The sequence below is a fragment of the Drosophila hydei genome, unplaced genomic scaffold (genome assembly GCF_003285905.1).
Source record: "Drosophila hydei strain 15085-1641.00,03,60 unplaced genomic scaffold, DhydRS2 tig00000060-arrow-pilon, whole genome shotgun sequence".
In the NCBI taxonomy this organism is placed as follows: Eukaryota; Metazoa; Arthropoda; class Insecta; order Diptera; family Drosophilidae; genus Drosophila; species Drosophila hydei.
The window spans coordinates 2,961,670-2,987,030 of NW_022045656.1; the positions used below are offsets into that span (position 1 = coordinate 2,961,670).

A 25,361-nucleotide genomic window follows, 5' to 3' on the forward strand; every position below is an offset into this window, starting at 1 on the left:
CGGAAACGGAAGTGCAACAAGAAAAACCAAAAAAAAAGAATACAAAAAAGCAAAATAACTGTACAAACTGTTGCTGCAGACAATTGGCGAAAATTGGTGAAATTCAAGAGAGAAGCTAAAGGAAATTGCCGGAAATTTTAGAATATTGCAAGTCGAAACAATGGTAAAGCTGAAATATGATTTTAACAACAGTTATGTCAGCTGTGTGTGTATGTGTGTGCTGCTGTTGGCTATCAGTCTAAGTGTGTGCGTGTCTGTGTGTGCGAGCGTCTGTTGTTAAGCTGCGATTTGACATGTTGATTTATGCGCTGCCTCTCACTTATACAACTGCCAGTCGCTGTCTCTGGGAGCTTGTCTGTATGTGTGTGTGTGTGTGGGTGTGTAATTTGCTGGGATTATGCGTGTGCCTTTTAGCACTTGTTGCGCTTGTTGCCTCGCACACACAGGACATACGCTTAATTGCTAATCCTCGCGCCACAAAAACTCTGACGCCCCAGACGCGTCTAATTACACGTAAGTTGCCACAAAATGCTGCCACCTGCCACCAAAACTAGTCCCGAGCGTTCACAAATGACGCATTTAAAGGCAAATTGGCCGCCAAAAGCAACTGCTGCCCCACTTAATATGCCATCAACATGAGATTTGCCAAATGCCGTCCGTCAAAGAATTATGTGTAGCAATAAAATCGATGGCTTAGGCCAAGGGGGCAACAGGAGGCAGGGACTGGGGCAGGGACAGGGGCAGGGGCAGGGGCTGTGACATGCTTCCTCTAATAACTAAGTTGCTGAACGTGACTTTTGGCCCACAATTCTAATTCTGACCTGAGCAGCTGACCAGCCGAATGCTCCTCTTAGCCAGCGCCAGAGCCGCCGCACCGAGCGCCACTAAATAGGCAACATTTTGCTGACGTTCCTCGTATATTGTTTGATCCTAAGTGTTTTATGGACTTTTCTTGTTTATGCTTCAGCCATACACTCCGTGCACACAGACAGACTGACACCCACACACACACACACACATACACATACACACACGCACGCATACAGACACATTTATTTTTACAACAAACGCTAATTCTGCAGCCAAGTGCTGGTCAATGCCTAGCATTGAGCGCAGAGGCGGCGACTAAAAGGGGCACGCGGGGGGTCGACTGCTGAGAAAATATTTATGTTTACTCAAAGCCTGCATGTGTGCGTATGTATATGTGTGTTAAATATGTGCTTAACGGGTGCGGGCATGTAATTAAGCAAAGTTTACTAAAAGGGTTGTCCAGGGAAAGGACATTATAAAAAACAACTGAGGATGCCTTTTAAGTTGGGGCCTCAGTGCACTGTGGAGAAAGAGAAGTTGATACTTGCTTATAAGACATATTCAATTATGTGTATCAAATAATTGACATTTGCAAAAAATAATAATAATATAAAAAATAAAAAAGTTTTAAAAAAAGATTAAAACTTAAATAAACAAAGTAAATAAACAAAGTAATTTAATTAAAATTGTTTTTCAATATCAAAAATCTTCAAATTCGCTAACTTGAGCAGGTATTTCAAATTTGTATTTAAGACTTTCAAAGCTGCACAACTGTTTGTTAAATAAGAATTTTAAAACAATTTCACAGCTTTAAAGATTTTTATTTCAAGTCTAAGAAACAATTTTAGATAAACTAAGATTTACATGAAAGTTTCCTAACTCGCAAAGAAAGCAACTTGAAAAGAAATTGAAATTGGCGTCAGGTTTACTAAATGAGCTTCATAATAAACAGTTTTTATTGATTAATTTATTAAAAAACTCATTCACAGGAATTTCTATTCCCAGAAAATATTTTGAAAATACAAATTTCAATCATTTAACAGAAGAATTTGAAGAACTTGCAATGCTGTACACAGGTATGAGATGAAAATATTCTTAGAAGAATATTTGATTTCGTAGGCTATGAGAATTTAGAGAGAGACTTAGAGAATTTTATAATATAGCTAATATTTTATAAATGATGTTTATCTATCTTAGTCTGCCTAAAATGAAATTCAAATAAATTAGACGAGCTTAGTTAATTTGAACGTAACTTAAAACGGTAAAAAAAAACTAAAAGAAATTTTGTTAACTTGAAAACAACCCAAACTCTACCCTTTTTTCTCTCAGTGCAGAACAAGCCACAAGTTAATGGCTGTGAGAAATGCACTTGAGTTCATTATACTCCATGACGTTAATAGGGCCTGGCGTTGGGATTAGGGTTTGAATTGGTGGCAACTGACGTCAAAGTTGTGTTTTCTCTGCTACAGGTCACAGACATTTGAACTTTTTCTCTCGTTTTTTTTGATGACTTCTGGCCAACTATTTCTGCACGGCACGCATAATACTCAAACAAATTACATTGTCAATTCAGCTGAGTTTTTTCCAAATATGCAAATCCCTTTTTTCTCCTTTTCACACACACAAATCCAACGCTAAATCGAATCAGTTTCAGTTGGTTTGGTCCGCAGATTTATTCGATCAAATGCATGCATAACTCGCAAATACAGTCAAACTACAATATGTCGAACAACTCGAGTGTATGCTTTTATGAAGTGTTTAATATGGAAATTAGATTCAGCAAATTGTTTAGGTCTACTCCCATAAAGATTTGAATGTTCAAATTTTGCACTCAAATTGCTTTTTATTTCTTATAGTGCGCTATAGGCAAGTTCGCCTGTATTACATTCCGACAAAAACAAATGAATTTGCATAACATACTAGTTCGGCTAAATGAAGTATGAATATATTATGTTGCTTACACCAACGACTTATTTAAATAAAATTCATCAAATTTCATTTCGGAACATTCAACATTTGTTGAACTTGCCTTTCGCTGTTTAACTGGGGCAGCTTTAAATCATAAATAATTTGACTTTCATTTTATTAATGAAATGTCCTATTGACTGATTGAGTGAATTAACTTTTGCAGCAGCCGAAGACTGAAAGTTGCTACAATTACTTTGTGCAAATCCAGGCAGATGCCTTTTCTTGTTAAAACTCTCTCAAAACCAATGCGTAAGTCACAATGGCAATGTCAATGGCAATGGCAATGGCATTGGCAAGGCTGGCACGAGGCTTTCGGGTTTCGCTTTCAGATTTATCATTCATGCATAGACAATAAACATAATGCCAATAGAAACTCGAATTGAAGACCAGTTGAATGAGAGCCGGTTGGGAGTTGGGTTGGGCTTGGGTCGCTTTGGTTGCTTGGGTTGCTTCTCTTTTTTATCCCATTGAATTTATTGTTGTTGTTCATGTCCATGGCTGGCCTTGAACATATCTGAAATGCTCTCTATTCAACATTTTTATGATTATTCCATCCATGTCACAATTCTGACCCTCTGCTTGCCTTCCTCCATGTATTCGGCCGATTGGTTGCGGTGGCAACAGGCCATGTTCCGTGTTTCCCTAGCCTAGTTGTATTGATAAAAAAATGTGGAGCACAACTGTTAAATACCCTGTAGGCAGGTTAGAAGATGCAGAAGATGTGAGATAGATAAATAAAGGGATTGCGCTTGATATGCGACTACTTAATAATCCTTAATGATCCTTAACTATTATTTGTAGATATCCAGAGACTAAAAACTATTGGAAGTTAACAGATAAATTATTTTAAGTTTGAGTTGCTCTTCTGAAACTTGTTTACTCAACTGACGCAACTCTCATTCTGCACATTATAATGAAAGAAGCTTGCTAGATAAGTTAATTTACAAATTTAAGTACTTTAAACACTGTCTGTATCAAGTCATTTAACGTATGTAAATTGTCAAATGATTGAACGGAAAGTAGCTTAGCAGAAAACTAGTAATCTACTTATAAATATAATACTATGTTCATTAACTGATGCAACTGAACTTTTATGACAGTTATTCTGTAATCCTTTGGCCTGGGCAACAGACTTTCGATATTGCTAAAAGTAGCGCGAGAGAAAAACTTCAAAGAGTTTTTTCATTCACTGATTATGATATTAATTTATATATTTGACTATACATATGAACTGATCATTAAATCTGTGAGTGTACTGAAAGAAGCTCGGTAGAGAAGTTAGCCAGAATTTTCGTCTATATTTCTACATTTTCCTCCGATATAGTTATTGACTGAAATAAGTTGTTATGCAGCAATAAATGAATTTCTATATAAAATTCATTTTAGTTTTTTTATAAGTTAAGCAATCTGAGACCTATCTGAAAGAAACTTAACAGAGAAGTTTTTTTCAGTTCAGTTTAATAAATGTTATCACGACTTCGGCGGTTGATTTTCTGCTACTCAATTATTTAATTTGCCGCAACTGGCGCACCTGGGAAAACTTATCCAATCGTAATATACTCCCCCGACAGCAGGCTAGGGCTATATAAACGACCAACAGGTATCACATAAGTACACATTTGTACACATGTATTTATCTCTGGGCGCATTCATATTATTTGCTCGACATTATGAACACGTATTCACGCTTTGTGTCCGGCCGTGGTGAGTGGGTGCCCGGCCATTTGTATAGAGGCTCATACAATAGATAAGTTATTTAGCAAGCGGGCCAGGTGGCAAAGCAGGCAACAGGCAACAGTTGGGATTTACGTTACGAGCCATGCGGACAGGAGCTGAGACTAGAGGCGCACAATAGAATGTGACACTAGATTGGCGCATGTAAGTGACGGGGGCGATTTTACGGCTGGATTATTATATATATATATATATATATATATATAGATAAATATATATATAGACATATATATATTGTTTTTTTTTGTTGATACCCTGTTGCTGATGAAATGGAGTAGTCAAGCAAATTAATATATAGTTCTATATATTCTATAATGTCTCTCTAATTGATCTGATGTCACGGTATATTTTTATGCATTTTTAACGACGTTTAAATCATATTAGTCCAACACCTTCTTTGTCTCACACTATGCCCTGCATACAGTGTATATTACAGCTTACATTTTTAATCTACGCAAATCCGACTAGCTGCTATTGTCAATGTGGAGCAGACAGTCGTAAAAACTACAGTACGAATAGTTTGTATGAGCCTCTAGGCTGCAACAATCAGAACAAAATCAGTTGACAGCTGTCCCGAGAACTTTCTGAACTGAGACTACAAAATGCTCAACACATTTGCCAGGTAATGCCGCTAGCAGCTGAGCAACTTATTACACCTGAGTCAATGGAGGAGCAGCCGCAGCAGCCGTAGACTGCGACTTCGACTTCGAGTCAGTCGCAGACGTGGTTCAAGTTAAGTAACTGCTGCAAAGTGCTTCAGAAAACTTCCGGAACAAATCTTTTGTAGCCAATGCATAAAAGTTTGTGTGTGGCAGTGTGTGTATGAGGGCTGATGAGAGTTGGTAGTTTGTGAAGCCAAACGAAAGCAGTGAAAAAGACAGCCAAGATTTAACAGAGCATGTACGACAGAAAGATACTCTGGCTTAAATATATATAGTTAAGGATGAATGTGTTTATACGAAAGTGTAGACGATGGACAGAGATATGTTAGAAGGTTGGACGATCCAAACCAGCTTATCTTAGGTTTTAACATGCTGAGACTAGAATGATGTAAGATACTTTAAAAGGCAATAAAAGAATAATCAACTGTCTAAAGTATGCCTTAGACCTGGACAATCTTCCACTGAAACACAAAGCAAAGAGTCAGATACAATCAAAACGTGTAATTTGTGAAATATTTGACAAAGCTGTAAAGTCTGAGCTGCTAATATCCCTTCATTCGCAGAATATTAGCTGCTTAGTCCATTTACAATGTGGCAACAGGGTAGAACAAGCATTAATTTTTAACGCACGGCAAAAGCCAACTGTTGCATGCAACAACGAGTTGCAATGCCAACAGGGACAGCCAGTTAGATGGGAGTGACTAAACGAGGAGTAGCTGCTGGGTGGCAGCGAGAAGCTGATGTTGTGGGTGGCTGGGGGTCTCGAGCCAGGGCCACGGCCAGGGCCAGAGCCAGAGCCAGAGCCTTGGCCACGGCCACTTGGGCTGTCAACTTAAAGCGAGATGAACGCACATTTCACAACAATTTGCTGACACACGCAGCACACACACACGCACGCACACTCCCACGCACACACATTCAAATACGCATTCAGAAGAGCTGCCCGCGGGCAACATTTAATGTTGGATGTCGGATCTCGACGTGGAAGTCAGCGCAGCCATTTTATGAGTTTTGGTTTTATTGTAGTTTGCATTATTTTATTAAATAAAGATAAAACCATAAATTATGTGTGCACAGCGCTTGAGAGTGTGTGTGTGTGTGTGTGTGTGTGTTGAGTAATGGCCCGTGATATTTACACATGAGTGGCATTCAACTTACAGCAAAAGCAGCACCAGCAGCAGCAGCAGCATCATCAGCATCAGCAGCTGGAGCAGTAAATCTACTCAAGCGCCCCGAATCCCTGCCAGCATTTGGTAAATATGGCACAGCAGCAGCACAGCTGGGATGGCGGCGATGCGTCCTCTAACTATGGCACACATGCACACCCACACACACAGACAAACGCCCACACGCACAGCCATGGCGGACACAAGACGCCAGCTCGAGCTGCTAGCAATCCGTTGCCCTACAAAGGCGCCACGCCCAAGTCGCCCAGGTGAGTCGAACAAGGCCCCACTCAATTCGTTGTTAAAAAACAAGCCTTGCCCAAAGCAGAAGCTACTTTGCGGCGCCGCCCTCTGTCTATGCCACGCCCACTCAGTCGAGCAGCAGCTACGGCTATGGCAACTATGATCAACCGCCACGCAGCCCGAAAATAACAACAACCTATGCTAATGACAGCTGTGATGAGGCAAGCATCTCCACGCCCTCGTCCTACTATCAGACGCCGCCGTCGGGCTCCATTGACGATTCCGTCTCGCTGCTGACCCACAGCCCCAAGTCTCCATGTAAATTCGTCTTCGATGCTGTCAGCCCAGCTGGCTGCATGGACCAGGCAGCGCTTGGCAAGAAATTTGAGTACTATGAGCCCATCTCCCCGGATGATGGTTCACTCTACTATGAGCCGCCGAGTTCTCCAAGGCGTCAGGGCTCAAAGAAGCTAATTCGTGGGCACGCGACGCAGCTGGAGCAGGTGCCGCAACTAACCACAACAGGTGTGGCAGGCAAGCGACGGCGGGACGAGTGGGAACTGCCCATCATAACGAAGATCGATGCGCGTTCTCTAAATGCAACGGCAGCAGCAGCTGCATCAGCTGCAGGAACAGGTGCTGGATCATCGTGCGGCTACTCCACTCCTGGCTACTACGGCCTGAAGCGCGACTCCTGTGTCACGGAGTGCACACAGCTGTCCATGGAGTCGGGCGAGACGCCAACCCAGCATACAACCACCACCACGACGAGCTTCAGCTACACGGACACGGATGCAGGCCAACCGCAGCAGCAGCAGCAGCGACAGCGTCGGCATGCCATCAACATCACCTCGAATCCAGGCTACCAAGTGCTCCACAGCTCTCATTCCACCTTGGATCGCACCTGCTCGGATAGCGTTGTGTCGCTACGCTATCGCAAATCGACAAGCGACTTAACCCAGGACGCCGAGCACGAACTAAGCGGCTGTAAGCCAGCAAAGCCAAAGCGAGATGCGGTCGAGTACAAGCCAAGGCGCAGGGGCAGCTCCAAGGGTGGCCTCGCCTACTTGGCCAGTCGACGTAGCTCGCGAGAGTCCATGAAGAGCGCCTGCTCGAATGCTTCCATCTTCTCTAACGATGACATCGGTCCGTTGGCCTTCCAGAGCTCCAATCGTGGACGACAGCGACGTACTTCCAACTTCTTAGAACTTCCAGGTAGGTAGCAGCTCGCACTGATCAAGAACATATATACTTTATGGGGTTTGCCACGCATTCTTCTGCCTGAGGCAGGACCTATTAGGATCGAGCTGAGTCGATGTAGGCGTAGCCGCCAGTCTGTTCGTGTGAATGCAGCGATTTCATAAACCACAGGAGCTAGAGCCTTAAAATTTGACTTGTGTCTACCATAATCATTATGCAGTTGTCATTTTTTGCAATAGCTATAATTACTATCGATAATAATCGATTTAAGCGTAACCTGAATACCTTAAAATCTGAAGGCATCAGATTTACTGCGTCGATTTCTGTAATGAATTCTGAATGCTTCCCCCACTTCCCCTCAGATACTCGAGACTTGTGTTTTACACACATATGATTGTCATTATCGTGAGCTGAAAATTTGATTAGAAAAGTCCATCTAGAAGCAGTTATTCCACACTTAAGTTGCCATGCTAAAGCACATACTGCAGTCTGCAGTCCAAGCGCAGTCGCTGCATAAACTGCGCAGTAAGCAGAGAGCGTGCCTATGCATGTGTGTGTGTGTGTGAATGTGTTGATCGTAATGTATATATGTGTAAAAGGAGCGTAAGATGATTGAAATATCAGCGCTTTGACTGATATTCTTGCATAGTATCTGCCAGTCGAGCAGTCTTAATGAAAGCACTCTTAGGCTAAGTTATTTTCGCTTATACATATATACATACATACATATATATACAAAAACTGTTCAGTTTATATAGTATATTACGTTAGGTTCTAGCTTATTACCTTGGCAACTTCGCAGCTTTATAGCACACTCCTTGAATTAGGCTGTCAAGTTTGTTGGAGTCGCGCAAAAATACTTTTCACTCATCTTTCACGCCCGTTAGTGATTCGATTTTCGATACTATACCAAATCCGATAAGTCAGCTTTTCTGCCAGCGTGTGTTTCTCATCAATCAGTCAGCAAAATGAATCTTGATTCGCTTTCTTAACAGTTCCCGATCACATACGCCCACGCGTCTGTTCGCTGCCGGAGCGTCCATATAATCCACGGGCCAGCGATGATCTCTATCGCCTGCGCCACTTCTCTATCAGCAAAGGCAACGTGGTCAACTGTGGAGACTCGATCATATCTCGCCGATCGCGCAGCAACACGAGCGTCAATTCGACGAATAGTCGAGCCAGTGAACGATCGCCCTTCGAGGGCAGCTGCTGTGGTGCGGGCTATGCGAATGTGGACTCGCTGCCCGCCTCCCCCGATGATTCGGAGAACATGGATCCACCTCCACCGGCTCGCTATCGAGTCGTAATGCTAGGCGATGCGGGCGTGGGCAAGACGGCGCTGGTCAATCAATTCATGACATCGGAGTACATGCACACCTACGATGCAAGTCTGGGTAAGTTGATAGCTCTTTCTCTCTCCCTCTGTCTGTCGCTTGATTGCCCCGGACCAAGTCTCGAACAGTTGGGTGCTGAGTACACAGAGTGAGTAGTGATTGATACCCTTAGATGAAACCTATGCGTGTCGTATGATCCTCAGTTGATCCCGATTGCCGCTGGTTTCCGCTTGCGTCTATAGAGTTTAATTCTGATCTGAGTTTTAGACGATGAGTTCGGCGAGAAGACGGTCAGCGTGCTGCTCGACGACGAAGAATCCGACATGGTATTCATCGATCATCCCAGTGTTGAGATGAGCGTCGAGAACTCACTATCCACCTACGAGCCGCATGGCTGTGTTGTCGTCTTCTCTGTGGTGGACAAAGGCTCCTTCCGCATCGCCGAGGAGATTATCAACTATTTGTGGCAAGAGAATTACACCAAGGACAAAGCAGTCATACTTGTGGGCAATAAGGCGGACTTGGCGCGCGCAAGGCTCATCACGTCACAGGGTGAGTAATGGGCTAGGAAAGGAAAGGGAGGTTATAAATAGAGATGGGTGCGACTCGCAGAAAATACCTTTAAGGTTTAGCAACGTGAAGTTAAGTCAATAATCGAAACGAACTTTTAGAGTGATGAGAACTAATGAGTTCAATGTGTATAAAGAAAACACAGTCAAAGAATTTTACTGCGAGCTCATAAAGTAAGTCCATAAGTTATCAATATCTAAATCATCAACGATTATTCAATACTTAAAGTAATAGATGAATCAATTTCAAGAGCTAATTGTGATAGTTTAATATAAAAACTGTGCAGATTAAAGATATAGATGTGAACAAGTTTCGAAGAGTATGGATGATTATATTGTGCGTAGATAGGGTATAATTTATTACCTATAAAATATAATGAATACATTAAAACACATTGGATTTAATTCCTGATAGATAATGATAATTAAGTATTAGACAATACATTCAATAGAAATGCAATACTTGAGTTTGAGGAGGTGAATAACACGCTATCATCTCTGGTTAAAAGAGAAAGCCTAGACGAATATGCCTTGGCTTAATTATGATTTCTCATTTCTCATTTTACATTTCATATTTCACGTTTCACGCTCTGACGCACTCACAGAGGGCAAAACGCTGGCTGCCTCACGCGATGCCAAATTTATTGAGACGTCCAGCGGCATACAGCACAATGTCGATGAGCTGCTCGTCGGGATACTCAAGCAGGTAAGCAGCAGCAACAGCAGCAGCAGCTGATACTATGGTTGGGCTTTATGGTTGAAAGGAAGTCCTGTTGAGGGTAGAGTTGACTGTGCGGTTATTTAGGTTTAGGTGCGAAATACACGCAACTCATTGATGCATGCGAAAATTGTGTAGGAAATGACTTAAATGGATTTGTGGTACGTTCGGTTGCTGGTGTTAGCCTTTCGCATCGTTTCACTAATTAATGAAAATTGAGCTGCGCCAGGCTGGACGGACTAGCTGAGTGGTATTAAAAGTGGGGCAGCCGTCGAGAGCCTTTCAAGAGTGCTGCAATAACGTTTGCTGTGTTACTCATATTACATTTGCAGATGCGGCTGAAGGAGACGCGCGAGAAGAAAGCTACCTCGTCGAAGATGAAAACCTCGCGCACTCACATTTCGCTGCATCTGGCCAAGGAAATACTGCAAAAAATTTGCCTTAGCGATATTTCCAAATCCAAGAGCTGTGAAAATCTTCACGTGCTGTAAAAACAATGCTAAAATGGAGCAAGCAAAACAATGAAAATTTCCCCCAAAGCAGGCAAAGCAGAAATCAATATCCAAAACAGAAGAAGAACGCAAAAATAAGTAAAAAAACAAAATACAGAAACAAAAACAACCAGAGCTAAACAAAGATTATTTTGCTAGCATTTTAAAGCCATATAAAACCCATATATAAAACACACATATATATTCATATATATATACATATATTTATATATCATATAGCCAATGCTCAGCTTGCATAAAAACTGTTTTGATGTTCTCTTTTTAAAGGTGTTTTTACGAGTATTATAAACATATACAAATTATTATGAATATTGAGTCAAAAAATTCCAAAGAAAACAACAAAAAAAACAAATTATATGAAATATGTTACAGCCAATTTGTGTACGATATAGACCTATATAGAATGTGTGTGTATATGTGAGGAAGACTTTCACAACAGTTAAGAGCAGCTGCTGAGCCACAAAATGTTATCAATTTGTTAAAAACAAGTGTCTTTGCAAAGTCATTTCGGCCTGTTACTCAAGTGCTTGCCAAAGTTAACAACTGCTTTAGCAGGTGGTGCAATAGATTGCGCCTGCTTATTTTGTTATTAACTGCGGATTGAACGAAAAAGAATTAAGCTTTCAAAACTTTGAGCTAGCCAAGCTACGACAGGGCCATTAGGGGAACCAAGTCAAAGCCGAGCAACTGACAGCAGAATGGAAAAAGCTGAAATTATATAAAACTTTTGTTGACTAACTAACGTGAACTGTGATAGTTGCAAAAGAGATATAAACTGAGAGTTGGGCTGGGAGCTGAAAAGCTGTTGATTAATAAGCAAGAACTTTTACAGCAATATATGAAAAAGTCTGTCTGAGATTGGTTTAACATATTAACTAACTTTGAGTAATGAACCGCGATGAATTGAAAGTAGCAAAAAGTGGGTTGAATGTGGGAGAGCGGTGAGAGCTGGAAGCCGAAACTGAAATTAACTTTACCTACGCTTAAACTCTTTAGCTACACTGAACTAGAAATCCACAAGGAAATAGCTAGGATTGATCTCGACTTAGCTAAGGTAAACTTCAAATGAAGCAGTCAAAAACAACTATTTTTAAATTTATAATAACTTCAAGTCTACTAAAAGGGAAGCAGATCACACTTCAGCTAAATCACAGCAATCCTAACTTATGGTTAACTAACACGAACTTTGACAGGCACATGCATTTTTAATGCACTTCGAAAGAAACTCGACCTATCCACAAAACGAGCCTAAGGGATAAATTAAAGCAAGCCTAAATGTTGGTTAACTCAATAAAGCTCAACTAACTGAAAGCATAAATTGTAGCCAACTAGTACGAACGGCAGCAGTAACTCTAACTCAGGGTCAGACAACTTGAGCACTGACAGCCGCATATCCTGAAAGTGGATATAGACTAAGCAAAGCGAATCTGAGTCCAATTTAAATTGTGGAACGTCAACTACGTGTTTACCTTTTCCTATAGACGCGTTTCTCACATATGCTCAAGTCGTTGGCACTTTGGGCCGTGCGGTCAGGCCCCCGGCTCGAGTAGCGATTGTAGCATTTTGTTTATAGCGGATGTTATGATTGGATTGCCTGCTAGACCCAGACAGCTGCGAGGCAGCGAGGCGGCAGTTATCGCCAGTTCGAGCGTCTGGCCTTGGCACAGCCCCAAGGCAAACCTAAATTTTTGTTGAGGCTGATAACAGCGCTAAACAGACGCGTGGCAGTAAGAATTAGCCGAAAGATAGGCTCACATATACATACATAATTGAAATTATATTTCTATGTGTTCCAAAACCATTTTCAATTCAATAATGTGCTGTCAATTTTTTCCAAAAAAAAAAAAAAAAAACAAAGTAAATATTTATATATATAAAGAAATATGCTTAAAGTATATAATCCAGCAGAACTATATAAGTATTTAAATAAACGAATGTGTTTTAATAAATTTATATTTTTAAGTGTGTACTTAACTAAGCTCCTTTGAGTAACTAGACGATATATATATTTTCAAAAAGAGCGCCAACTATATCAAAAACAAAAAGAAACTAACTAACTTTAGACTTGGCAAACAAACAAAGAAATCTCTTCCAAAACACACAAAATGCAAATGAAACTCATATCGGAATGACTGTTAAATGTTGACTGTTGTTATTATCTAAGCCTAAAATGTTACTGAATTTAGTAAAACTCTATATACATATAAATATACTATATATTAATATCAATATATACATTGCATATATTTATGTAACTATCTTTTAGAATATCTAAAGCGAAATGTTTAAGAACAAATATTTACACAGCGGCTGCCTAGTGTCTTTTCTATCCATCTATCTATCTATCTAACTCAAGCGCTTTTATAGTTATATAAAGCAGAGTTATATACTAGAGACTTCATCAAACACATATACATACACACATATATAAACATACACACACTTAACTATTTTCATATGCGCAAATTGTAATTGGAGCTCGTGAGCAGCTGCCTGCCGCAGAGCTGGCCAGGACTTTGGCTTTGTTTAACCTTCACTCACAGATTTCTCAAGTGCACTTTATCATTTGGCAGACAATCACATATACTCGCACACATACATACATAAATACATACCAGCAGTGGCTGAACTTGAATGTTAATTCGACTGCAGCTGAAAAATAAATGTAAAAAAAGTTTTGCTTGGCCCAACTTTTAATTTGCAGCAGTTTGTAAAGTGCGCAACAACAAATACACAGACACACACACGCACACTCATACACCCTCGCAGAAGTAGCGCTAACTTTTACCAAGCCCTTAACAAAAATAAATAACATAAATATATGTAAAACATGGCGTATACGCAATCTGCATCGCGCATACGCTGCGTGTGACGTCCAAAGCGACGACTTTAAATTTGATTTACGCTAAAAGAAAAACAAAAAAAGCAAAACTCTCGCTAAACATAAATTCAAATCAAAGCTAACTAAATGCCCACCGAATTTATTGTGTACTCTATAAAAACTAAATAAAATATATATATGCATATATGTGTTAAACTGTAAAAGAAAAGATTTAAAACTTTTGTCTAAGCATTTAATTAATCAAGAATTTATTGTGCTATCAAAAATGGCTCGAAGCTGAAGAAGGCAGGGCAGCGAGAAGCGTAGCGGAACTAAAGAAATTAAGGCAATGCCAAGTAAAAGTAGTAAAAATATTAAAAGAACTTTTTGTCGAGGAGTTAAAATTTACTTAAAAAAAACATAACAGAAGTGAGTTAAGCAATATTGAAAATCATTTAGTAAAAGCTCAGGGCAGAAACATAAAGAAAAGGGAATTGTGTAATACGTAAAAAAGGTACGAAAGAGAAGCTGAAATGAAATAACTTCAATGAAGACAAGCAGAGAAGCGGCAAAAGTAATGAATTGAGTTTAGCATTGGGAAAGCCAAAGTCAAAGTCCTTAGAAATGCTAAGTAAAATAGAGCTACAACTACAAAGCGATCGGATTCTCAGAAACCAACAGCAAATATAGAGAAAAGTATATTTAAGGAAGAGCTTAAAGAAACGCAGAAAGATAAGTGAAGCAACTAGGCTACATACTTAGAAAAGTCGACGCTGAGTTCAGAATAATATTTTTGTTATTTAGGAAAGAAGAGCAGAATTCAGAATTCAAAAATGAGCTCAGGAAAAATGCGTATTTTGTTTTTTTTTTTTTGCATAGGGAATTGCACAGCGAATGTAACCATTTTTCAATGAAATCGATTTGGAAGGGTATTTAAACCAATTTTCATCCAAATCACTTCGAACTTCGCCATGCGCCGCTCGCTGGCCAGCTGACATCAGCCAAAGGCACAACTGTACATACATATATATTTTTCCACTGCTCACTATGCAACATATGACATAATTAACAATTTGCATAGCTAACTCAATTTCTAAAGTGACCTATATAACTTTCAACGAATTTGTTGCATAGCGCTTGATGGAATCTGAAAAGAACAAACCATTAAAAGTTCATGTAAATGTGCTGACATCACGTAGATGAGTCTGCAGAATGCTAATAAACTATTCAAAGCCAACAATTGAGATAAAATTCAATTTGTTATAGTTATGCTGTATCTCTGTCTCTGTCACTCTCCCTCTCTCTCTCTGTCATACACACACACAAAATATATAGGCATTATATAAAGGACAAAGCCAACAAAAATTTGTAACTTGGCGTTTTAATGGTTGGGCGTTTATTGTTCGAATAATTTATGCCTTAAAATAATTTATATATTTATATATTCCTATTATTTTAGACACATTTCAGTGGAGCTCGGCTGCTAACAAAACAAAAGCCATTTGAATCAACTAAAGTTACCAAAAATAGAAAACAGTTAACAGTTGACTAAACTCGTATTGCCTTTCATTTTATTGTTTAGAAATGTTTGAATAATGATTGACATTAATAATAATACTTATAGACTTTACTTAGTTGTTATCGGGTTATTTTCAGATGAATTATTTTGCAGCAGCTCACCAGAAGCGCTTCACAGAACTTCAAGAACTTTTGAATTTACTAAAATTAAATATAATAATATTATATTATATATAATAATAATATATATATATATAATAATAATATATATATATAACAATATAATAATATTGATAATAATACTAATAACATTGATATACTAGAATAAGTAATATACTTAGTTGTTATCAAGAATATATTCAGATATATCTTTATTGACATTCATTTGCTTATCACATTAAAGCTCAGCCGTAGAGCTGCAGATAAAACTTTTTCTATTGGTTTTCGAACTTCAACTATTTCTGAATTTTATTACAACGCAGTCAGTCAGCATTCAGCAGTCATCATTCGTGCTTTAATTTGATTTACTCGCAAAGTTGTCAACATACAGTTTTGGCCAAATTGTGTTTGTGCGGCACGTGGCACAGAGACGAACTCACATGCCATCAACTCACGCGGCGATGGCTGCTGCTCGGCTCAGCTCAGCTCAACTCAACTCAACTCAACTCAACTGTTGCGCACTTGCGGCTCATTAACGACGGCCGCAGGGCGTGGTGATGGGGCGTGCCAACTAACGTGGAGTTTGTGTCCACTTTGGGGCGACACAGAAATGCGTTAAGTGCCTGATGTCAATCAGAGTCAGCCGTGGGGCAGGCAACACGACCGGATTTCATGCTTCACTGCATCAGCGAGTGAATCTTTCACTGATTTCTCTTGCTCTCTCTCTATCTCTCTCTCTCTACCTGCCTATCTCCCTCTCTCGCTCACTTTCTTATTATCTCATTCTATCTCGCTCTTTGTCTGGTTCGCTTCGCCGTGCGTGCGAGAATCAATCAAGCGCAAAACTTTCATAATTAACTTAAAGTTGACAATGCGGCAGCCTCAGGACTCAGTCCCCAATGCCCTCGATGCTCCTGATTGATGGAGCAAATGGGCAGCCAAATGCCATGGTAACAAGACTTAAGACGGCAATCCCAGGCTAGAGACGGGCGCGTGTCTTAGATACAAGTCTGGTTCACGAGTATGAGAACTTCAGTTAGTAATTCTGAAGTAAGAGATTCCATAATGGCTAATAGTCAAATGAAATTTGATGTAAATGCGCAAAATGGAAATAATAGGCTAGAATGGGTATGAGAAAGCAGCAACAGTAAAGCTTTAAGGATTAAGATTAAGGAGACAGAGAAGCTATTACAAGTCTGTTGAGGAATTGCGCCAGTCTAAGAGGGGATGAACGAATTGAGGCAGTCAAAGTAAGTAAAGAAGTAAGTCCCAAAGAAAAAACCTTAAGATGTACGAAATGAAGTGAAATTAAGTGACGTAATGGGAACCATATCATCTATAATCAGAAGAGACTCAGATATCCTCGAAATACCCTGTAAACAAAGAGCTTTGCTCAAGCAGACTGCAGATTTTGTACATCAAGGTAATTTGTGGCTAACACAATAGTTTCACTTAACATAGATAAGCGCACTTGGCTCAGCCTGCCCCAGTTGGTGTCACGACTTTTTGCTCTTCTCTAAATAGCCGGTCGCAGCTTGCTTATACCCGGTGATCTCGGCACCTTGCCACCTGCTCGGGGCTCATCATTTTAATGAGCTTATTTCATTATATTTAACGCGCTGGCTGCCTTCTACTTTTGCAGGATTCATCGTTGACTGCTGGGCGAGAGGCGAGGGGCAGGCAGAGGACTTATTATACAAATTGCAGCGCCATTTTGTGTCTTCTTCTTCATCTTCGTCGGCATTTTTGTGTGTTTTATAATTTGTGTTTGGTTTTGTTTATGCTTTTGTTTTTGCCGTTGTTGTTGGCTCGCATCTTATTGCGCTGTCATTTACAATTAGCTTTGTTGTTTGCTTTGGGCAGAACGCGGGCAACGAGGCCAAATAAAACTAATTTAAAGTTCAATAAAGAAGCAGCAACAAATGCGTATATCCCATAGCTGTAGCTGTAGCTGTCCTTTAATCAACGCCCGCGTCATCATCATCGTTCTCGTTTGTTGCCAACAACAGTCGACAACAAATATTGACATACTTTAAATAATTTATGAAAATATCTGCAACGTCATCGGGAATCGAGCAAGATATTCAAGGTGGCTCAGCTACAGTCTCTTTCGCTCTGCCTCTCCCTCGACCTCTCCTGTTGGTTCTGTGTGCTTTGAGCTGCGGTGTCGTAATCGTAATTGAGTCAAGTCCATGGGGGCTAGCAGTGGAGATTGAAGCGTAGCCGAGGCGCACGGCATACACAAATCGATTAAGAACTTAACAAGGATTATGCCAGGATAACACGGCCCAGCTTAATATGCTACCGCCACACAAAAGGGAAGCGTCCAATTAAAGCCGCTCATTTTAGTTGACTCACTCGAACACGAAGACTAACAAATGATAGGGTGCTGTGAAGTCAAGCAGGTGCCACTGATATGAACTAAGGATAAGAATAATAGCGTTCTGACATGACATCATTTGCTACGTATATTAACTATATCAATAAGATTTTCCCATTTCTAGTGGAGCTTAACATTTAAAGCTTTCATTTTTAAGATATCTGAACTAACCCGAGATGATCTTTTAAATATTACTTATTTATAATATATTTAATAATAAAATCTTGAAATTAATAAGTTTTAAAAGAAACGTCATCAGATCAGCTGTGGAACTTCCACTTCCACTGAAGACCTTAAATTTTAGTTTCAAAAATAATTTTCTGAGGCCTTAAAATGCTGCAGATCTATTAAATCTTTAATTTAAGCGCTGACAATCAAATGGACAGATGAAAACGTCTTTGAGCATAGCTTTTAAAATGTAATTCTTTATAAGAATGTTAACAGTGCAAAGGAAAAAGTCTGGTCCAAAAGTGTTGCATACAATGGGGCTGAATGACTTCATTCCCATCAGCGGATCGATGAACCAAGGTCAATATTTGGGTACACTATATGATAATGACTTCTCTTCCAGAGGTATTTTTATTGGCCAATCATTTAGCCTGCGTCAGGATAATGTTCCAATTTGAACAAGACCTGAAAGTTCTTTTTGATTTCGAATAGAACAGTTTCGTTACATAAAATCATTGAGAAGACTATTTCTGAGGTTACTTTCCTTTGGAAAATAGTATCTCCATAAATTTATGGAAACTTTAAGTATAAGCCAAAATGCAATTCGATAAGCTGATAATATTATTATATAACCAAAGTTTTTTCACTTTCTGCACAATTTATTTGTTTATTATAACTAAATGTATAAAAGTAATAATAAAAAAGATATACATGCTTATTATATTTATACCTTTAACTCGCATTTCGTAATCAATTTTTTATATTCGAGTTGGAAATGTGATTTGCTTTATTATTACGACTTTCTTTTCCTTTTATAATTTACAATTTTTCCTCTGTTTCTATTTGTTTTCACAAAGTGTGTAAAATCGCATTCATGCAGTTAGTGTCAGATTAAATGGCTTTGAAGCTTTTGCAACAAGGCAGATAACGGAATAAGCTGCTATCCTAAACCCTTCTAACGGATTAGTTGGCCCTCAATGTCAGCGCTTTGTGATGTACTGCGACGGAGGAGGGATCAAAAAGGATGCCTAAGCATACAAGAATTTTATAGAGCACAAGCTGTTTGCATAGCTCAATCTGTGTGTGTGTGAATATAATCGAGAATGTATATATAAGAAGATATATATATATATATATATATACAGATAGAATACCTGAGTTCATATATATATATACAATATATAGTGAGTGGCCAGATAGAATACCTGAGTTCATATATATATATATATATATATATATATATATATATATGAACTCAGGTATTCTATCTGGCCACTCAACGCTAGAGGCTAAGATGCTCCACTCCCACACACACACAGAGAGAGAGACCACCTGCCCAGAGTAATATTCGCTCAGGACTCATAACTACATAAGCAAAAATTTGTTTTAAAGCATACTTTACTGTGCCTTGTGCAAATTGCTTGGCCAAAAAAATGCACAAAATTGGACTTTGTAGAATAAAACTTTAAGCAATGTTGAAAAATAAAAAGAAAAAATTTAAATTTAAATAACGATTTATAGCCTTTGAAGTATGATTATTTGTACAGACGCTATGGAGGCGGCAAATAAAACAACTCTGACGTCACATAAGCGAAAGTGAAAAGCTAGGCAAAGATAGCGACTAGCAAATGCACTACATACAGAAAACATGAAAGATGATTACTTAAATTGAATACATATGTTGTTATATTAACATTGAACAAATATCTTTACAAATATACTTACCCATAAGTACATTTCAAGACAATTACACAACTGACTTCAAGACAATTACTAAACGAAACGATTTTCATACAATAGTCAAAAAACTCGTGACACGGTACGATCCGCACTTACATGTTATCGCGTAATAAGTCGAATATCGATTATTTTAGCACGTGGGTCACATCGCTATTCAGGCGATCTGCCATTTTGAGTAGATTTTGCAAATAACTATTGATAGATATTAAATACCCAAGCCATAAACCTTAGGCAAATAGTAAATTTATCCAAGCTAAGCAAATAAGATTTTAAACCTAAATATATTTTTTACTGAGCACACCTTCACTGCTCGCTGTTTGAACGAAACTAATTGCACATTGCGCTAATCGCCTTGCCTTACCATTTATCCTCTTCGAATAAAAAAGTGAAGGGTGGGAATGAGAGGAGTTTTAATACCTAAGCTCTTTGAAATGACCTGCTTGACCACAGGTCAATATGCAAGTATGCCTGTGTGTGTGTTTATGTGTGGAGGTTATGCACAAGTTGGACCGCAACCGAGAGTGAGAGTGAAAGTAATAGACGTGTGTCCATAATATAAATAGCTGCAAGCTGCGTCTACATAAATTGTTTTTGTTTTTATCTCGAAGGGTGCCCAGAAGTGTGCGTGTGGTAGAGAGAGCATGTGTCTTGCAGGGTATTCCAAAATGGGGTTATGTAAACAAGCTTCATGCCGTATGGGCTAGCTGATGTGCCCTAATGACAAGTCTTTTTTCTTGATTATGGCTAGCACGGGCCAAATAAAGGCCAAATTTGTAATGCGTTCAAACAGACAAACAGGCGGCAACCAGAGCAAGCAGAAGTCCTTGCACAGTGTGTGTGTGTGAAACTATATGTGTGCGTGTGTCTGTATAGCCAAAATCAAATACGGGTTGGGGCAGGAAAAGGGCATGGGCAGCCAATCAGAGCGGGGGAGAGTCTTGCTGCTGTCACCGTCGCTGTCGATGCGAGGCTCCATGCTTAAAAGCAATGCCATGAAATTGCTTTTTGCGAAAGGTAACGGTTACAACAGCAACAAGTGAGCGGGTGTGCGTGTGGCTATGCCTGTCTGCTTATGTGTGTGTGTGTGTCTTTACTGCAGAAAGGAAATGAGAAAAGGTTGTTGCTGCCTTCCTTTTGGCGCTTTTGTTAAATTTGCGTAGCGTCGGCGCCAACATTGAGGAAACAGGAAGTTGCCCGGACATTGTTTATACTTTTTGGTTGGCAGACAAAATACCAGCCGCAAACAACATAAGTCAAAAGCAACAAGCGTGCATCCTACAAAAAACAACAACAGCAACAAACAGCGTGCCCATAAATTACAAACGGAATTTAGATTGTGTTACCTAGCCCAATGGACGTCGCTCAAATGTCTGTTGCTCCGGACAAAATAAAGGAAACTAAAATGTTTAAGAACGTTGACAAAATAATCTGCTAAATGTGAACGCAAATATGCGAGGGGGAACATAGAGAAGGCGAGAGGGAGTCTGGCAGCCAAGGCGGGCATAGCAATAAGCAAATGCTAAATGAACGCCATCTTTGTTGTTGGAATTGCTATTGTTTGGCATATTCGAAAAGGAAAGGTATATCGTTTTTCCAAATCAAGCTTTTTACTTTACAAATGTATACATAACTTGTTCTTATGTACCTAAATATATAGTTAGTTGTATGGATATTGGTGAACAATTTTGAGTTTTAGTATATTTTATATCAGAATACGATGCACGGTATCTCCTAATCGATCATTTTTGTGTCATACTCCCCTGCTAGTTGTTTCACAGTTAAATGCCAAAACGCCATTTTCACAAAGTTTGCCCCGAAAGCAAGCAGACGAGGACGCGAACGATGTCTCGAAGGAAAGCGACCACAAAGACGAAAACGGGACCGAAGGAGAAGCAGACGCAAGCGATGGCGATGCCCACGTTGGTTAAAGCATAAAAGTCAAAGGCGAGCGAAGCAGCAAAAAGTCGGTTTTTGCTTTCAAAAATTGCCAAAAACTTGTGTTGTTCTTGTTGTTGTTGTATTTGTTGTTTGTGTTGAAGCTTTATCAACGCCCTGTGCCAGCGAGCACACTTGTTGAGCATTAGGAGGGCTCGCGACGCACTAGGGCGAAGCGAAAGGACAGATGAGTGAGAACAGCAATAACCGTTACAGCAACAGCTAGAAGAAGATGAAAAACAGCGCAACAAAAGTGACAAAGAAATTGAAATTCTGTCGGTGTACGGGAGGTGGGCCAAATGGGTTGAGTGGAAGTGGTTTGTGGGTTGGTTAATCGGTTGTTCTAATACCCTGTAGAACCAAAATATGTATGTATATATATATATATATATATAAATGTATATATGCTTATATAAAATGTAAGTTATTAATATAATTGTTGCTATGTTTTCAATATATATATTGTTGTTTAATATGTTGTGTTATATAATGATCTTGATTACATACTACAGGGTATATCTCAGTTCGTATTCAAAGAAGCAGTAAAATGCAGTTCTATAGGTAATAAGAGTGTAATCAATGAACGTTTGTACAGCTGGTAAAGTATTAAATTTTATACAGGGTGATTAACAGTCGAGGCTCAAAAACTAGTAAGGAATAGCGGAATGTTTACAAATATGTTTATATATATATATTTATGTATATATATATATATATATATATACATAAATAGGTGCCCAGATGTAAATGGTAATTACCAGGCATAGAGCTGTGGTAGAGGGTATGTTTTATTCGAGCAAAAAAACTCACACAAGGAATTGCGGCTAGACCACATTTAAGGCCTAAGTATGCACATATGTAATAATTGTTCAGCGTAAAATTGAAATACATGGTATAAATCAGTCATGCACACGTTAAAGATTTTTGTCTGTCTGTGTGCCCCTTCTGGCAGTTAACTGTATTGGCGGATGAAGAGAAGGTAATGACAAAAGTTCGTTATCAAACGCAAACACACACCTACACACACACACACCTGTGCACACAGACAGACACAACATTGCTCTGGCGCAACTATAATGCAGTCAGCTCACGGACTGGCAAAAATGTTCAGCTCGACCAAGAAGAAACCCAAACGCATTCGAAGCTTCCGGCGATTGCTGGCATCGGGCGTTTGCAACCTTTTTGGCCTTCAACACGACACGTAGAAGGGGCTTATAGCCTGGAGCGGTAAAAGCTGCAGACTAGTTGCCCTTTCAATTGAACGGAAGCCTCTCAGAGATTGCAACAAGCTGTCAGCGAGCAGACTCGCAAAAAACCCCCGTTGGCCTATCTTAAATGTCTCATTCAATGGGCTCTATCAACACACACACGCAGATGCATACACACAGTAATACCGCCATAAAGCCCACATGCAACACTGTTGCACGCGTGGAACGAGGCGCATGTCCCACAACCAATTTGTGCGCTTTTATACCCTGTACGCAGTCAAAGTTGTGTTGCAGGGTGTATTTAATATACATAAAGGTTTCTTCCAAGCTATATAAGAAAATGGCAGGAAATAGATTTGATATTTATATTAACAGAATATCGATGAGTTGCAATCGATAAGCCTTAATAAAGTTGTATTTATTAATATGTATCGTTAATCGGGAATTGTCATCGATAAGCTTTAAATTATAATTTACAAATGCTTTTCAATATTTAAAAAAAAATTGCATTGATCGATAATAATCGATTGCTATACCCATATTTATAAATAAACTTATTTATATTTATGCATAACTGACTTCAATACTTAATATAATGTTATATTTTGTTTTCTTCAGGTCTCGATAAATATCGATATTCAGCTGATTGCTTAAGTTTGTTTGCGTCTAGGATATCTCTAAGTCGTGCACTCTCGCCTAGTGCAATTTTATTCGCTTTGTTTTGGCTTTGTTGGTTTTTCGGTTCACGCTGATGTTTGTTTTGCGCCACGACAGGTGGCGCTTGGTTGGGCGTTAATAACTATAAACTGTTTGTCTAGCGCGTGTGTATGTGTGAGTGTGGTTGTGGTTGTCTTTCTCTGTGTGGGTGTGTGTGTGTGTGGACTGGACATTTGCGCTTCAATTATGCAAATTTTACGTGAGTTTTTCAATATGCGCCGCGGACTACGGACTTGGACATTGTTTTATGAAGTGCGTTGAATGACATAATATATACATATAAACAAGGCAATGGCGTATGTGTGTGTGTTCTGATTTAATTTTCCAGCGTATTACGCTCTGAGCGGATTTTACTACCCTGTACACCATGAACAAATGATTGAAAAGTTGGTACTGAAGTTAGGATTTGAGGACAGAATATTTGGCAAAGAATAACAAAAAATAATAATAATAATACTAAACAGAAATTCTCTTCTCAAATTAGAACTTGGCCATTCATTATCCAAAAATCATAGCATACTTTTTAGCTTGAGTTCATATGGCTTTTCTGATTTGCTTCCTAACTAAATTTTGATAAGGTATGTAGAATACATATTGTGTACAGATGATACTATTATATGGTAGATATCCACATGATCTTATTAATATTGCAGATAGTAATTGCAACAGGTTTTGCTTCTGCTCACCTTTACAGGGCATCTAGCCAGTCAGGCAGATGCAAGTCTCTGATTGCAACTTGTTTCTATGAATTCCGTTTAATGACTGCGACTCGAGGGGTCATTTCCATTTGCATAATGAGCGAGTTTTCGTGTCATTTTCTCACAAAAAGTAAAATTCAGATCCGAATGCATTTAAAAGTAAGTCGAGTGGCAATGAGATTTTAAAGCAACTTCTATAAGTCGCAAAGGGAATTTCAATTAATGCGAATCGATGCAATAAATTCAAATATTTATTGAATGAATATTTTATGATGAATATTTTATGACAGATTTCTGTATATCCGGGCTGTTTCGCAAACCAAATGTGAAGTCTCGTCCCTCGTCAACAGTTGTCAGTTGGCAATGAAAGCCGAAAATGGAAAATCGAATATCGCGGCAAGGTTTAAGGATTAAAGGGGATTGCGCATTTATTACATAATTGCTTTTATTTTTTATTTTTTGTATACATTAAAGTTTAATAATCAGATGGGATTGTACATTGAGATTAAATCGATGCCAAGAAATTTAACAATGCCTCTTTCTGGAACGAGCTTGGAATGAAGTCGGACTCTCACTATTACTAAATATGGAATTACTATTACTAAATATTAAAAGTCTTAAATGCTTATAAGTCTTTTTAATCCCTACTTAAGTCCCGATAACATTTTGAGTCTGGTCTTTAATATTTAAATTTAAAATTTAATTCTTTTTAAGGTCTCTAGCCAATCAGTTATCATTTTCTATTAGATAAGTTTGCCTATCATAAATAAATATATTTAAATATTTAAAATATTTAAAAGGCTTTTATAATTTCCTTTAGCTCTTTAGCTCCACATTAAATTGAAATTTTTTCACTTTTATTTTTTTGCAGCTGTAAATTTGTAAATCGTTCATGCACATTTGAAATGTGAATTAGGATATGAGCAGATGATTGATTGTTTCAAGTGGCAAGGACTTGTTGCCTGGCGGTTGGCATTTGGCATTTGGCATTTGGCCAGGTCGAATTAGGCCACATGGCTCGTAACTGTTTTAACCCCAGATGCAAAAGGAAAATAAAGGCGCCACTTGCAAACAGCAATCAGCCAAATGCATAAAATG

The 25,361-nt window shown here is 39.0% G+C and overlaps 1 protein-coding gene across 3 annotated transcripts; it reads left to right on the forward strand.

Annotated features, from left to right (window-relative positions):
- Positions 1-146: 146 nt before the first annotated feature.
- Positions 147-25,173, forward strand: LOC111594339. Of its 3 annotated transcripts, none has more exons than XM_023307588.2 (7): positions 147-163; positions 6,335-6,609; positions 6,669-7,798; positions 8,779-9,180; positions 9,382-9,672; positions 10,295-10,395; positions 25,135-25,173. In XM_023307588.2, the coding sequence occupies exons 2-7, from the start codon at positions 6,434-6,436 to the stop codon at positions 25,138-25,140; spliced, it is 2,106 nt and encodes a 701-aa protein (XP_023163356.1). In that variant the 5' UTR covers positions 147-163; positions 6,335-6,433; the 3' UTR covers positions 25,141-25,173. The 3 variants fall into 3 exon arrangements, with proteins under 3 accessions (XP_023163356.1, XP_023163354.1, XP_023163355.1); XM_023307586.2 differs by lacking the exon at positions 25,135-25,173 and adding an exon at positions 10,740-11,085; XM_023307587.2 differs by lacking the exon at positions 25,135-25,173 and adding an exon at positions 10,740-11,085 and having other exon boundaries at positions 9,388-9,672.
- Positions 25,174-25,361: the final 188 nt, after the last annotated feature.

Excerpts from the sequence above, each read along its gene's own strand:
- LOC111594339 (XM_023307586.2), top strand. The coding sequence starts at position 6,434 with ATGGCACAGCAGCAGCACAGCTGGGATGGCGGCGATGCGTCCTCTAAC. Across the intron at positions 7,799-8,778 it reads CAACTTCTTAGAACTTCCAG|TTCCCGATCACATACGCCCA; the intron begins GTAGGTAGCAGC and ends CTTTCTTAACAG. Across the intron at positions 10,396-10,739 it reads TCGTCGGGATACTCAAGCAG|ATGCGGCTGAAGGAGACGCG; the intron begins GTAAGCAGCAGC and ends TTACATTTGCAG.